This window comes from Callionymus lyra, chromosome 2 (genome assembly GCF_982586985.1).
Source record: "Callionymus lyra chromosome 2, fCalLyr1.hap1.1, whole genome shotgun sequence".
Lineage (NCBI taxonomy): Eukaryota > Metazoa > Chordata > Actinopteri > Syngnathiformes > Callionymidae > Callionymus > Callionymus lyra.
The window spans coordinates 20,289,155-20,301,925 of NC_141819.1; the positions used below are offsets into that span (position 1 = coordinate 20,289,155).

At 38.7% G+C, this 12,771-nt stretch overlaps 2 protein-coding genes and 1 long non-coding RNA gene across 4 annotated transcripts; 1 reads left to right on the forward strand and 2 right to left on the reverse strand.

The window, feature by feature from the left end:
- Positions 1–1,351: 1,351 nt before the first annotated feature.
- On the reverse strand, positions 1,352–4,604 carry tex47 (testis expressed 47). Its single transcript, XM_087783995.1, has 9 exons — positions 4,479–4,604; positions 3,625–3,697; positions 2,915–3,018; positions 2,782–2,846; positions 2,552–2,630; positions 1,925–2,038; positions 1,704–1,851; positions 1,509–1,593; positions 1,352–1,435 (listed from the first exon to the last, which is right to left on the reverse strand). Exons 1-8 carry the CDS (start codon positions 4,602–4,604, stop codon positions 1,553–1,555), a joined length of 750 nt encoding a protein of 249 aa, XP_087640121.1. The 3' UTR covers positions 1,352–1,435; positions 1,509–1,552.
- Positions 4,605–5,385: 781 nt separating this feature from the next.
- On the forward strand, positions 5,386–11,932 carry ndel1a (nudE neurodevelopment protein 1-like 1a). Of its 2 annotated transcripts, XM_087783997.1 has the most exons (10): positions 5,386–5,481; positions 6,394–6,490; positions 7,604–7,757; positions 8,100–8,248; positions 9,688–9,824; positions 9,890–10,063; positions 10,246–10,340; positions 10,411–10,541; positions 10,613–10,647; positions 11,028–11,932. In XM_087783997.1, the coding sequence occupies exons 2-10, from the start codon at positions 6,411–6,413 to the stop codon at positions 11,036–11,038; spliced, it is 966 nt and encodes a 321-aa protein (XP_087640123.1). In that variant the 5' UTR covers positions 5,386–5,481; positions 6,394–6,410; the 3' UTR covers positions 11,039–11,932. The 2 variants fall into 2 exon arrangements, with proteins under 2 accessions (XP_087640123.1, XP_087640122.1); XM_087783996.1 differs by lacking the exon at positions 10,613–10,647.
- Positions 11,642–12,605, reverse strand: LOC148085887 (uncharacterized). The gene is made up of 2 exons (XR_015710520.1): positions 12,407–12,605; positions 11,642–12,131 (listed from the first exon to the last, which is right to left on the reverse strand). It is a non-coding gene; the product is annotated as an uncharacterized LOC148085887 (long non-coding RNA).
- Positions 12,606–12,771: the final 166 nt, after the last annotated feature.

Sequence of the window (12,771 nt, forward strand, 5' to 3'; positions counted from 1 at the left end):
TTGATAATAACTTAAGATCAACTTATATAACTTGTAACATTAAAAAAGAGTGGAAGAGACAAGTTAGATTTCATGATTTAAAAAAATATATAACACTAAGTCTCTGAACACTCTTGAGCTGATTGTCGCTGTTATGGTTTTTCTTTCAATCTTAACATTGCTGCTGCATGTTTTAGGTTCCAGGTTGCACGGAAATCAAAAGCCTGAATCACTTTCTTCTTCTGCGTCGGGATCTTACCGATATTTATTGTTGATATTGTATATTTCCAGAGTCTAAGATGAGCATTATAAAGCCCTCATATTTTCTAACCACTGCTGACTTCTAGGAACACTGCACCACAGATAGTTTACCAGTCAAACCAATGGACAGATTTTTCTACAGATGTAGCAGAGAGAAGACGAGAAGCTTTGTTGATTCCTTACTTACAAAATACGGCACTTGTGATGTCAAAATCTGCCCCAAATTCACATTTTCAAATCACGTTTCATATTTAAACCGACGTTGCCTCTAAGTTTTTGTTCAATATTTGACCTTAATTCAATAACACTAGTTCATGTTGGAGCCCGGAATAGAACCCCCAACCTTTCACAACAAAAGCATTCCCAGATTAAAGGTGTTGTGAAGACTCAGGGAGGGTTATTGGTTCATTTATTTATGAGTTGAAAACATGACATATTTGGTCGACAACAATGTACACACATTAACATACACTCTTCAGACAAACACACAATTCAACAGCAGTCGCACAAGTCAAACATGTACACACTATTATGAACTCATATGCAAACATATGAAAGACTTGTGCAAACAGGCTCCTTTAAGGACACACAACCACATTTTCAATCTTAATTACACACACACACACACATCATACAACAGAACAAATAAAGAAAACAGGAAAACTACAGTCACACTCGTACTCATACTCACTGATGCAAACTACATGGACACACAATGTTTTTCATTCGGAAGAAAACAAAAAGGTCCCGTGTGAAAGAGAACTTAAAAAGAAGTTAAAAAAAAGAAATATCTGGATTTGCTCCAGTTGAGACCCTCACAGCCCCCAGTATTAGAGGCACTAAAACACTTTTGTTACGTAAACGTGAGTTTGTGTGTGTTGTCGGAATGGTGAAATCGATGGAACGAATTGAAAGGTGGCGACATAGTCGATAGGGGGCGCACTTTTACTCCGCTCTGTGTAAAACTTCTAATATAAATGTCTTTGTGTTCAATTTTTAATATTCAACAAACGCGCTCCGCCCTGATCATCATAGCCGTAATAAAAACCTCCAGCAGACCCACAAGATGTGTGACTGTCGCTGCATGACGCTTCTCTGAGCTCACCTGACGAGAAACCTGAGGAGACGATAGATTTTACTCATGAATGAATATTTGGACATTTCTGTGGCTCCTGTTTGTGGAGGAGAAACTTCTCTGTGACGCAGAAAAAAAACATCTTAGTTGATCGTCAGAATGTTTAGTTAATAAAGATGTTTTTTATATTAACCTGAGTCTGTTTGTTTCAACACACACTTATACGGTCGGCCATGTTTAAATGATGTTCGGGAGTCGACTGCCCAAAGACTGCTGACCTGGAAGAAGAACAGACAGTCTGAAGACCTCAAGGAGTTTTTCTGTGGCACCAGATCAGATCTCAACTGATCAGTCACATGGATTTTCTGAGATGATAAATAAATCTCACCAAAGCTCATGTTGATGCTCAGTCTAGAGTTATACGTGTGCAGGTACTGCTGAGGGGTCAGGAGCTCCTCCCTTCTGGACAGCTTGTTCAGAACCACCGTAGGGACCAGCAGCTTTGGATTCTCGTCCAGCGCCGAACCAGGAGGCGTCTGTTTTAATAAAGAGATTTAATCTCTGGGAAACTCCACGAGGGAGATTCCAAGTGAACTCAGAAACCGTGACCTGGTCTTGGAGCTGGCCCAGGTTCTCCACAGCCTGCAGGACCGAGAGGAACAGGGACACTGTGCTGTTTTCATCATCGTCCGGTTCAGCGCCGCGTTGAGGAGGGTCCAGAACCTGAAGTGAGAGATCAGAGGGGTTATCAATGAATAATAATAAAATATTTCATTCACTTCGACCCTGAAGATCTTTGTTTGAGGATGTGTATTTCAATCCCTCGATCAAATTTGAAACAAATTTACAAACTTACTAATTTGATTTTGTTTGTTTCACAAGTATGCGTTGATTCCAACTTTTTCCACAGCGTCTTGAAGAACACCTACCTGTCCTTTGAGTGTACAACTCCTATTTCAAGGCTTAACGTTCTGTCTTAGAGTTTTGGGATGTATTTGTTTTTAGTAATTAATTTTAAATTTCTACACTTTAATCAAAAATGTGTAATTCTTTTTTCCTAAGTTATACACTTTTGTCATCATCTTTAAAAAAAAATCATGAGTTTTTACATTGTTTTCATAGGTTTAAGATTTGGCAAGTTCGTACATTGGTTCTGAAGGTTTTAAAACTTCTTTTTTTTTTGTTTGTAAATGACTGAAATCGAACAATTAACATCAACCACATATCTGCACAAACCTTGTAGCTCCACTGCTTGAACAGTCTGCTCTCATACACGTGTGGAAGAAGGACCATCCTGGGATCTTCAAGTAAGAAGCTGAAAGAGGAAGCAAAAAATGTTGTCTTTACTGTCACATTTTGTCATGATGTTTCCTCTTCTGATATAAGATCTAACATGATCCACCAATGCTCTGACAATGACTAGCAGCAAGTCAGTCAGTATTTGTGCAGTAATAGGACTGTATTACCTGTTTGTAAGTTGTTGCAGGTCCACAAGATCTTGAACGACAGGAACCAGAACATCTCTGGACGACTGAGAAGATGTTTGTTAGCATGATGACTCAGCAGGTGATCAATATGAGTATCGATTATGTGACTGACTTCAACAACATGCAGCAGACAGGAGGGGTAAAGCAGCAGCAGACCGGTGGTCAAATACTGCACGTGGACTTTCCGCAAGCGAGAGATCAGTTTCTCATGGTGGACTAGAAGAAAAGAATGTGATGTCATCGACAGCTTGTTAACAACTTTACTAGCGGGTTAAACTCGGCAACAAGCAAAACAAACATCCCTGTCACCGGTGGCTGCTTTTATAACTTACTAGTCTTAAACTTAATCTTTCTTTTTCTTATATAAAACCACCTTTTGTATCTTAGGTCAATTAAATATTTTGTTTATTATTCCTACTTATCTACTTCTAGTTACATTTCTTAAGTCAAGATTAAATTACAGTTAAACACAAAAAAATAAATTAAATAGATATTGTTTTGAAGAATAAAGCAACATTTTTTAACAGCAAAACATGAGTCAGTTAAATCATTGTATAAGTAAAATACACTTTAAATTCTCTTAAAGGCCTAGTTCTTACTTAAATCTTAATTTAACTCTCTACTATCATAAGTGCAAATGTTAAGAGATTTAAACGCCTGTTTTAACATTGAATAACTATTTGACACTCGAAATATTTTACAGTAGAAATGTAGCAAATGTTTCAGCATCATGAACTTCTAGGTAAATTATCTAATTCCATTTTAACAGATCGACTCCTTTAATTAAGTTACATACAATTATACATGGAGAAATATTCTTACCACCAATTTTGTCACGGTCGCTGGGATCCCAGTGCAGTCGAGCAACAACCATCAACCGCTGTAACACTACGTTCTGAAAGGACAATCTTGTTTTTACCACAACAGATAACTTACAATAATGTCATAATAATGTCAAGCCCTGAGTGATAAACAAAGAGTTTTCCTCGAGTGAGAAGAAACATAGTAAACACCGACCTCTCCGTCCTCGTCTTTCTTCTGAGATTTGACACAATCAAACAAACTTATCCTGGATTTCTGCTTTTTCTCTTGATTTTCACGTCTAGGTCCCTCCATCTCTCCCTGCTGTCTCTGAGTGATGACTCACTGACTTCCTCCAGTGGATTTACAGACCTACACCTCCTTTGTTGGTGAGAAGCAATGAATGGAACCTGCTGGTTCTAATAAACTTGCAGACGCAGCAACGCACCAGTGACACCCAGTGATGTCTTCATGACTTTATTTATAAATTAAGAGATTTCCATTCATCTTTTTATTTTTATTTTTTTATATTTTTATATGTAATTTACAATTTTAAGACTGGACAATATAGATTTTTGCTTCAACGCAATAATAAAAAAAAACCCGTATATAATGATATTTAAAAAAAAACGTATTACTTTGCATTAAACTTGTTTTTGTAAACTGAGCAGCAGACGATAATAATAAAAAAATACAAATGTTAATGTTTTTTCCCATTGTCTGTATTTATAATACATTTCGATGTTTATTGCATTCAATAGAATGCTTATTCAATTTATTTTTAATTGAACCTGTCGTTATATTTCCATTTATTGAAGAAAACTGTTAGCACCGGCAGCTAAATAAAACTAACGCTTCATTATTCCCGGACAAACCTCTCTGAACTTCCCGTGAATCACATCAAACCCGGTCACTCTTTCCTCTCCTTCCTCGTCCTCGTCCGATTGTCTCTTTTTACCAGATTTGGACTTAAAGCCTCGAACTTTCTTCGTGGTCGCCATTAAAAGTCGCTGCGCTTCTTTGGGTGGTTACCTAGCGACGCGTGACGTCATCGACGCTCGCTCTCGCGCTCCTGCTCGTAAGGTTTTTTTTACATCCTTACAAGACACATGGGAAAACATTCCTGTTGGAAAGCAGAAATCGCAGACAGAATGACTTAACTTTAAACTCTAAAAAAGGTGGAAGAATAGAAATATATTTAAAATAAGATAAGATAAAAACATGAAAGATGAAGAGGAGATATTAATGATTTTGTTTTTAAGGTGTTTTAGGCGTTTAGGGAGCATGATGGGGCCACATTGGGCAAAGTTTTGCGAAAATGTGCAGTCGAAGACAACTTTGAAATAATTAATCAAAAGATATGTTCCCACGCCGGGAGTCGAACCCGGGCCCCCTGGTTCAAAAAAGAAAAAAGAAAATTATTTGATGGATTTCATCTCGATTGATAGATTATTTTAAATTTCGGAAATTTATTTTCCTAAACCTTCTGTTATAGTTATGAATATAATTCGAAATGAGTCGAAATAGAGTTCAATTACCAGTGTTATAGTGTAGAATATACAGAATTAATGAACCTATTCGACGGTAAAAGATCTGAAAGCATGAATCTAAGTGTGATAATACTAGAGAGATGAGCAAGAGAGCTTGATTTATGGTTTATGAATGTATACATTTTTATTTAGTATTAAATATATATTTTTCATTTCGTGGTATTTTCGGATATGAGCAGCCAGCAGGTGGCGCTGCAGTACATCGTCCGATTATCGCTCGTTCAGTAAACGAGGAAGACCGAGAGTGACGTCACGCGAGCGCACTGAGCGCAGCTCGAAGCTTCTACTGGAGCAGAAGATGATGACCAGCGTCTGAGGAGATGTGCAGGTAGATTCTTGCTTTTAGTCAACACTGTCGTCTGCGAACAGCGCAGTGTGTTGATTCTAGACTCGGATATTGTGTCCATCTTGGTTATATAATGAATTTTGTGTTTCATCCTCGCATCGTCTCACACCCAGTTGTGACAGCTGAGCTCGCGCGCCTCCTAATCCCACTGACATCCTCCGTCCTCGTGCGTGACCCACTTTAAATCAAATATATTACATTATTTTCAGTGGACGAGGAGCAAAATCCCGGCTCCCACTTGTACTTATTTATAGAAACCTATTTTTTTTATCGCCTTTTATGTTGTGGTAATGGACGAACAGCGTTTTAAAATGTTTTATTATTTACTAAATATTCTACGTTTGGTCATTTTACCTGTGTGTTGATCGAGTAGATTCTCTGAACTAAAAAAGCAGGACAGGGATTTATAATGAATCGTTAAAATAAAGAAAGAGAAAAGCGTGCAGTGAAAATAAATAAATAATTGGGATATGATTACATGTGCAACAACAAGAGCCAATATCAAAAATGCATCACTTACAGTCAAATACATTAAACCCTGTTGTCATTATTGGAAATATTGTAATTTAGACAATGACACCAGTGATTAATTTATAATTTGGTTAATCTCTTACGTTGTGCTTTGTTGCATCCATTTACTTCTCTGCATAACGTTTTATTAATCCATGTACTGTATCCATGTATGTTTTAATATACAGTGTTCATCCATTTATGTGTATTTGACTATTTATTTTTCGAACTGTTTATCTCTAATAGTCGAGTTTATTACATTTTGAGACGTGAATAAAAAAGTTGGTTAAATTGTTATAGTTTTGTTTGTGAAATTAAAGCACTGACTGTAAAATAGCAAACCACTTTATGACATATTTTTATTTGTAACATTTCTGTCTTCAGAATTGATTTGTGTGGAAATGGACTTGATCCCAAAATTCTCCTGTAAAGATGAAGAAATCGACTTCTGGAAGACTCTTTCCCTCAAATACAAGAGCAGGTAGGAGTGTTGACACTTTTCGCAACCGTAACCTATAACTATTGTCATTTGTTCTTGTTTTATTTACTCAAGAAAATTGCATTATTAAAAAAATGTCAGCCTCTTCCATGATTAAAGTTTTTAGAGGTCACATAATTGTCTGTTATGGTCGTCTATGGGCGTCTGATGGAGCTGGAACAACCGTTCACCTACTGTGAGGCAACATGTTGGCGGATGTGCTTACATAATCACATCTTCTATAAATCTACACAAATAATTCACTTTGTTATGTACTTAGAAGATGTTTCAAAGAGATAAAGGGTTGCTGGTTTGGATTTCTAGGTCAACGACATTTTACCTGCGTGTTTGTAACAAAGTGCAAGGAAACGTTCATGTTCTCACAGATCATATATCACTGGGATGTAAACTCTGAAACCATCCCACAGTGAACAACCCTTTTAAACTTTCTTTGTGACATCGTCAGAAGCAGAAACCTGATATTTCCCGTGTTAGTTCTCTACAGTATTTTGTTCATAGAGCGTAACATTTGGACCTCTTCATCGCTCTCTTCTATCAGCCGTTTTTGGAAAATAAAGGTATTTTAATCTACAAAATAATAAAGAGCTGACTTTTATTACACTATAATTTGATGCAGTTTCATTATCTTTACAAATAATAAATGATTTAACAAGTTTAATCAAACTGATTTTACCTGGAATTTTGAGTTTTAACAACAGCATGTTATGACAACACATCTAATCGTTTTGTCTTCTCCTTATTTTGTATGGATGATGATGACGATGATGATGATGATGATGATGCTGTTGATTTATTAACTGTAGGTTAAGGGAAGGAGACCAGAAACACTATCATTATTGACTTGTATAAGTGCTGCAGCTCATGTGTCATGCTGTGTTTGGAACCAGAAAAAAAAATATATATATACAACACAGTCGCGTAAAATGAGTAGAGCAACTTTATTTTCTCCTAACAATGGTTATGTAATCATGTGGAGACGAACATGTGTATCATGTGACTACCAAGAAGAAAAAAAACGGGAATACCTTTTTTGTGAGAACAATGTCAGAGCTATTGATGTAAGAACTCATTGTGTGGACCTTCCATGGCTTGCAGTTGTGAGGAGGCCCATGAGGAGCTGCTGGAGTTCCAGGAGGGGAGCAGGGAGCTGGAGGCTGAGCTGGAGGCTCAGCTCAGTCAGGCCGAGCATCGGATGAAGGACCTGCAGTCTGAGAACCAAAGACTGAAGAACGACATCGACACAATCAAGGTTTGTCTAAATCTAAGGTTCTTTGATGGAAACTGGTAGAATAGTAAAGGTGGAGCTGCTCTCTACTGAATATCTTGTTTAAATATTCATTCTAGTCAATCTTCCTTTTAAAATCTAGATTTTTTCTCAAATATTTGCTCATGATGCTAAAACTATGTTGTGGGCGATCTGTGAGAGGAGACACTATTGTACCAGGTCAGACCAACATGTCAGAAGTAGGTCAAACATCCAACACTGTTGCCGCGCGAGTGTGCGAGTCGCTGCACATGTAGGTCAATGATGTCGTTCACACAGGGAGTAGGAGCCTGATGTGGATGATCTCCTCATGTGCGCCCCCTACAGGAGAAGCTGGAGCTGCAATATTCTCAGAGCTACAAGCAGATCTCAATGCTGGAGGACGATCTGGGGCAAACACGCAGCATTAAGGAGCAACTTCACAAATATGTTCGAGAGCTGGAGCAGTCCAACGATGACCTGGAGAGAGCTAAAAGGTAAAGATGCACTGTGCAGGGACTATTCCCCACATTATTCATTTTTTTAATTCCTAGTTCCTCAAATAAAATCCCCAAGGGATCAATAAAGTTTTATTTATTAAGGCTGTCCCGTGGCAATGTCCAAGTATTCAAATGGAATCTGTTCTTATTCCTTTAATCTTCATGTTGATGACGTCACATTATGCTCTGCTAAATAACTTTTAACTTTAACTGAAGCCTTTAATTTTGAGCGACATTTTTCTGATCCCACTCATCAAAAAGGCCACATTTTTTTTCAGTCATTGTGTTGAAATACTGGATCAAGTGACACCTGTTAAATCGAACCTGACAATTCTTAAAAACGATGCCCTTGGACAAATGAAGATCTCCTGAGTCTGAAGAAACTATCTGAAAGTCTACTAAACTTGAGGTGCACAGACTTCCCCTCAGGGATCTGATGTCCTCATACAATGAGATGGTGGAAACGGCCAGACCTGATTACATTCGGAAACAAATAATAAGAAAAACCTCAAAGTGTTCTTTGACAAGATCAATTCTCTCGTGTGTCCTGCAGCTCCAATCACGCCTGTCTTCTGTGAAGCTGACAGCAATGCTTTGTTGAGCTTTTTCAAGATGAAACCCTCCTCTTGCTCGTCCGACGCCCTTCCTTGTAGGCTCTTTATTAAAGTATTCGATGTAATTGGCCAAAATGGTAAACCACTCCCTTTCTACAGGGGTTTTTCCCAATGCATTTAAACATGCCATTGTGGATCCTTTACTCAAAAAGCCAGGCTTAGACCCGACTGACCTCTGTAATTTCAGGCTCATTTCTAAGCTCCCTTTCTTGTCCAAGATCTTTTAAAGGGTGGTGTCTGAGCAGCTGTCTTTGTTCCTGGATCAGGGCGACATCCATGAGAAGTTTCAGTCTGGCTTTCGCAAACATCACTCTACAGAGACAGCCTTACTGAAAGTATCTAGTGACATCATGATGACAATGGCTGAGTGAAAACACTTCCAGGGTTGAGTCAGTACTTGAGACTTAGGTCAGTCTGTCAAACTGAGCCTGAGAAACCTTGGTGTTGTATTTGAAAAATATATGTCTCTAGTTCAACACTGCAGAAAACTGACCAGAAACTGTTTCCTTCAACTGAGAAATATCTCTAAACATAGGAAAATTATTTTATAAATAACACGATCTGGAGCTTGTAATCCATGCGTTTGTGTCTTCTCGTCTGGACTATTGTAACAGTTTGGTTTCATGTCTTCACATTTTTGATAAATTGTTTGATGTTTTCTTAAAGTTCCAGATGAGAAGATAAATGTTCCTGTTTATATTGTCAGAAACGTAATACTTTAGATGATTTTAACTGTGCGGCAAATATTTTTAAGATAAGATAAATTTCTTAACAGTCAAAATTTATGAAGTAAATGAGTCTTTGTCCTACTCCGGTCCTCAGGGCCACCATCGTGTCTCTGGAGAACTTTGAGCAGCGACTGAACCAGGCCATCGAGAGGAACGCCTTCCTGGAGAGTGAGCTGGATGAGAAAGAGTGTCTGCTGGTGTCTGTTCAGAGACTGAAGGACGAAGCTCGAGGTAAACTAATTTCAACCCCCCGGTGAGTCCAGCAGTTTGTTGAGACTGATGTGTTCGTGTTGCAGACCTGCGTCAGGAGCTAGCTGTCCGTGAGCGGCAGACAGACGTCTCCAGGATGTCTGCACCCACATCCCCCATCGTGGACAATGAGAAGATGGACACCGGAGTGCAGGCGTCCTTGTCTTTGCCGGCTACTCCACTGACCAAAGCACTGGACAATGACTTCAGCAACAGCACAGGTGTGTGGACATCCTGGTGATGAATGAATCTGCGTCTGCATTTGTTTGTTCTTGACGGTAGAGAATTGTGACATGTGCTTTGGTGTTGACAACTTAAATTAAGTGTTGACAGTTTTGTTCTTGTTATGATTGGACTGTTAAGGTTCGAGAAATATTGTTTACGTTTTCAATTTGTTCTTTAGCTCTCGCTAACAGTTTGGGCAGCAACTGTCCTTTGACCCCATCGGCCAGAATCTCAGCTCTGAACATCGTCAGTGATCTGCTAAGAAAAGTGGGGGTGAGTGCTTTTGGAATCACAAGTTTTTTTTCATGATGAAATCATCCTCCTCCTCTTTTTTGTTGTCCAGGTTCTGGAGTCCAAACTGGCCGCCTGCAGGAACTTCACCAAAGACCAGAAGACAAGGAAGACACTCACCCTGGACAATGGCAACATCCTCAATGCAAACTACACGCTGCACTCGTCCTACTATGACAAAGCGTGAGTGTCGTCACGGTTTACTTTCGAAGTTTTCATTGATGAGGAGCTGAATGTCAGTGGTGTTCCAACAGGACTGAGATTGTCAGCTTCCCATCGTTGATTCTGGGTAAAGATACGTCTCTAGTTGTTCTGCTTCTAGTTGCTGATTTCACGTACAGTTCTTCACACGTGGTGCTGCTGTTTAATCAAACTGGTACATTTGGGTACATCTGAGATCTTCTTTACTTGAGTCTCTCATGTTGCTCTGATTTCACACCTGACAGCTCCATTCTTTTTACGATCTACTTTAATCTTCCTTCAGAGAGGTCTGACGGTTCCTTCATCTTCACGTTTAAGAAAATGATGACTCGCATCATCCTTCATTTCCACTAATCAATATTTAATCAATCATCTAGAGCAATGAGAGAAAATCTTAATTTTTGAAATTTCCACATGATAATCTCTCTCTGAACTAATGGGTTGTATTTGCATTGTGGTTTTCCCCAGCCGGACCATGAACAGACTGGATCCAGGGTGCCTGATTGCCATCACAGCACCTCCTTCTGCCTCTTCCATAGGCCTTGTCCCACTCGCTGTGTGATCCAGGACTTTTATGCCAGCACCTTGTGACTCATGGTCCTGGAAGCTTCACACTGCTACGTCACCACTGGACCCATTTCTATATATTAAAGTTCTGTCTGGTCTAGTTCTGACCTTTCACCACTTTTCGAGCCTGCAACCATTTACCAAATATATCAATACTGTCCAGGCTTGTTCTTATTTGTGCTACAGTACTTCCAACTAACCTGAAGTCAGACCCACGTCTCCACCTTGTGATTTATGTAGTGTTGAACCCAGACCACAGATCCAGATAATAAACACTCTGGATGCTAACCAGGCATTGCAAGCCACGTCGGACACCTCACATGTGTAGCATGGTGTGATCCAGGACCTTGTTGTTTGGACTAAAGTTCTACATGGCAGAACAGAACCACGACCCAGTGATCATGTCCCTACACCGATAATGTGACCTTGACCATTCCCATGTAACTAAGGTGTGTGAATTATTGATGTTTTAAATGTTCACCAGATCATGTTGTGTCTTTTTCATTTCCGACTCATTTTGAAACGTTTAATACAGTTTTTTAATGGACATTTTTTTCCTTTATCAAATATTGACTCACCATACAAGCATTTACATGTTTACAAGCCACATGGTCATATTGATCATTACTGAACCGCGAGAACAGGTTTCTATCCACCAATTTTTTTTTAGTCCAGAGACAAGAATCGTGCACTTTCATCTGCGGCCACCTTCATGATTTAGATTTCTGTTGTTGATTGAAGTGCAATATTGTTTTTAGAAGCATTTATTCGTTTCTGGCATGCTGTAATAAACGGTTTCATGACCAGGTCAACAGTTTTTTTTAAGTGTTGCTTGGCGCTTAGTCCACACAGGATTTTCTGCCACCTCAACTGCTCCCACTTTTCCGCTTCTCCTCGTACTGCTCCATCAGTCTGCGTCTCATTTCCAATACCTCAACATTCTTGGCAGAACTCATTGCTCGATGCTCAGCCTTCATGTCCTCCACGTCCTTCAAGAACAAGCGCCTACAAGAAAGAACAGGTACTTTATTTTAGAACTGCTATTAGAAGAATCTCATAAGATACAGGTAAAACTTTATTGATCCCAATATATATATAAACACATATAATATATATAAACATTTATAATAAACATGAATGTGAACATCCTTAACCAGACCATTTCAAGCGCCATGTGGCCGTATTTTACCACAAATAATACGTTTCTTTATTAATTTAATTTTCCTCATGATCTGATAACGAACATCAGTGTTGTTAAGAAACTCATTCAATTGATTTACCTGTTAAAGAAAGCAGTCGCTAGTCCAACAATCAATGTTCCGAAAAGAATTGGCTTTGTAAGTCGCTTCTTTGCTGAGAGTCTGTGTTGCTTCATTACTGACAGCAAATATTGTTAAATTGTATATATATATATACAAGGTGGAACAAACAACCTTCCACCATAACACACGCAGGAGGATTGACTTCCGGTTGATACATAATTATATTTATATATATATGATACATAACTGTTTAAGCCTGACACGTATATTTAAAACATTTCAACGTTAACAAAAGTTTATTTTTAGTAAAGGCTGTATCGGAATGCGTACATTTTATATATTTATACAAATTTCAATCGGAACAAACGTGACAGAGCTAGTCG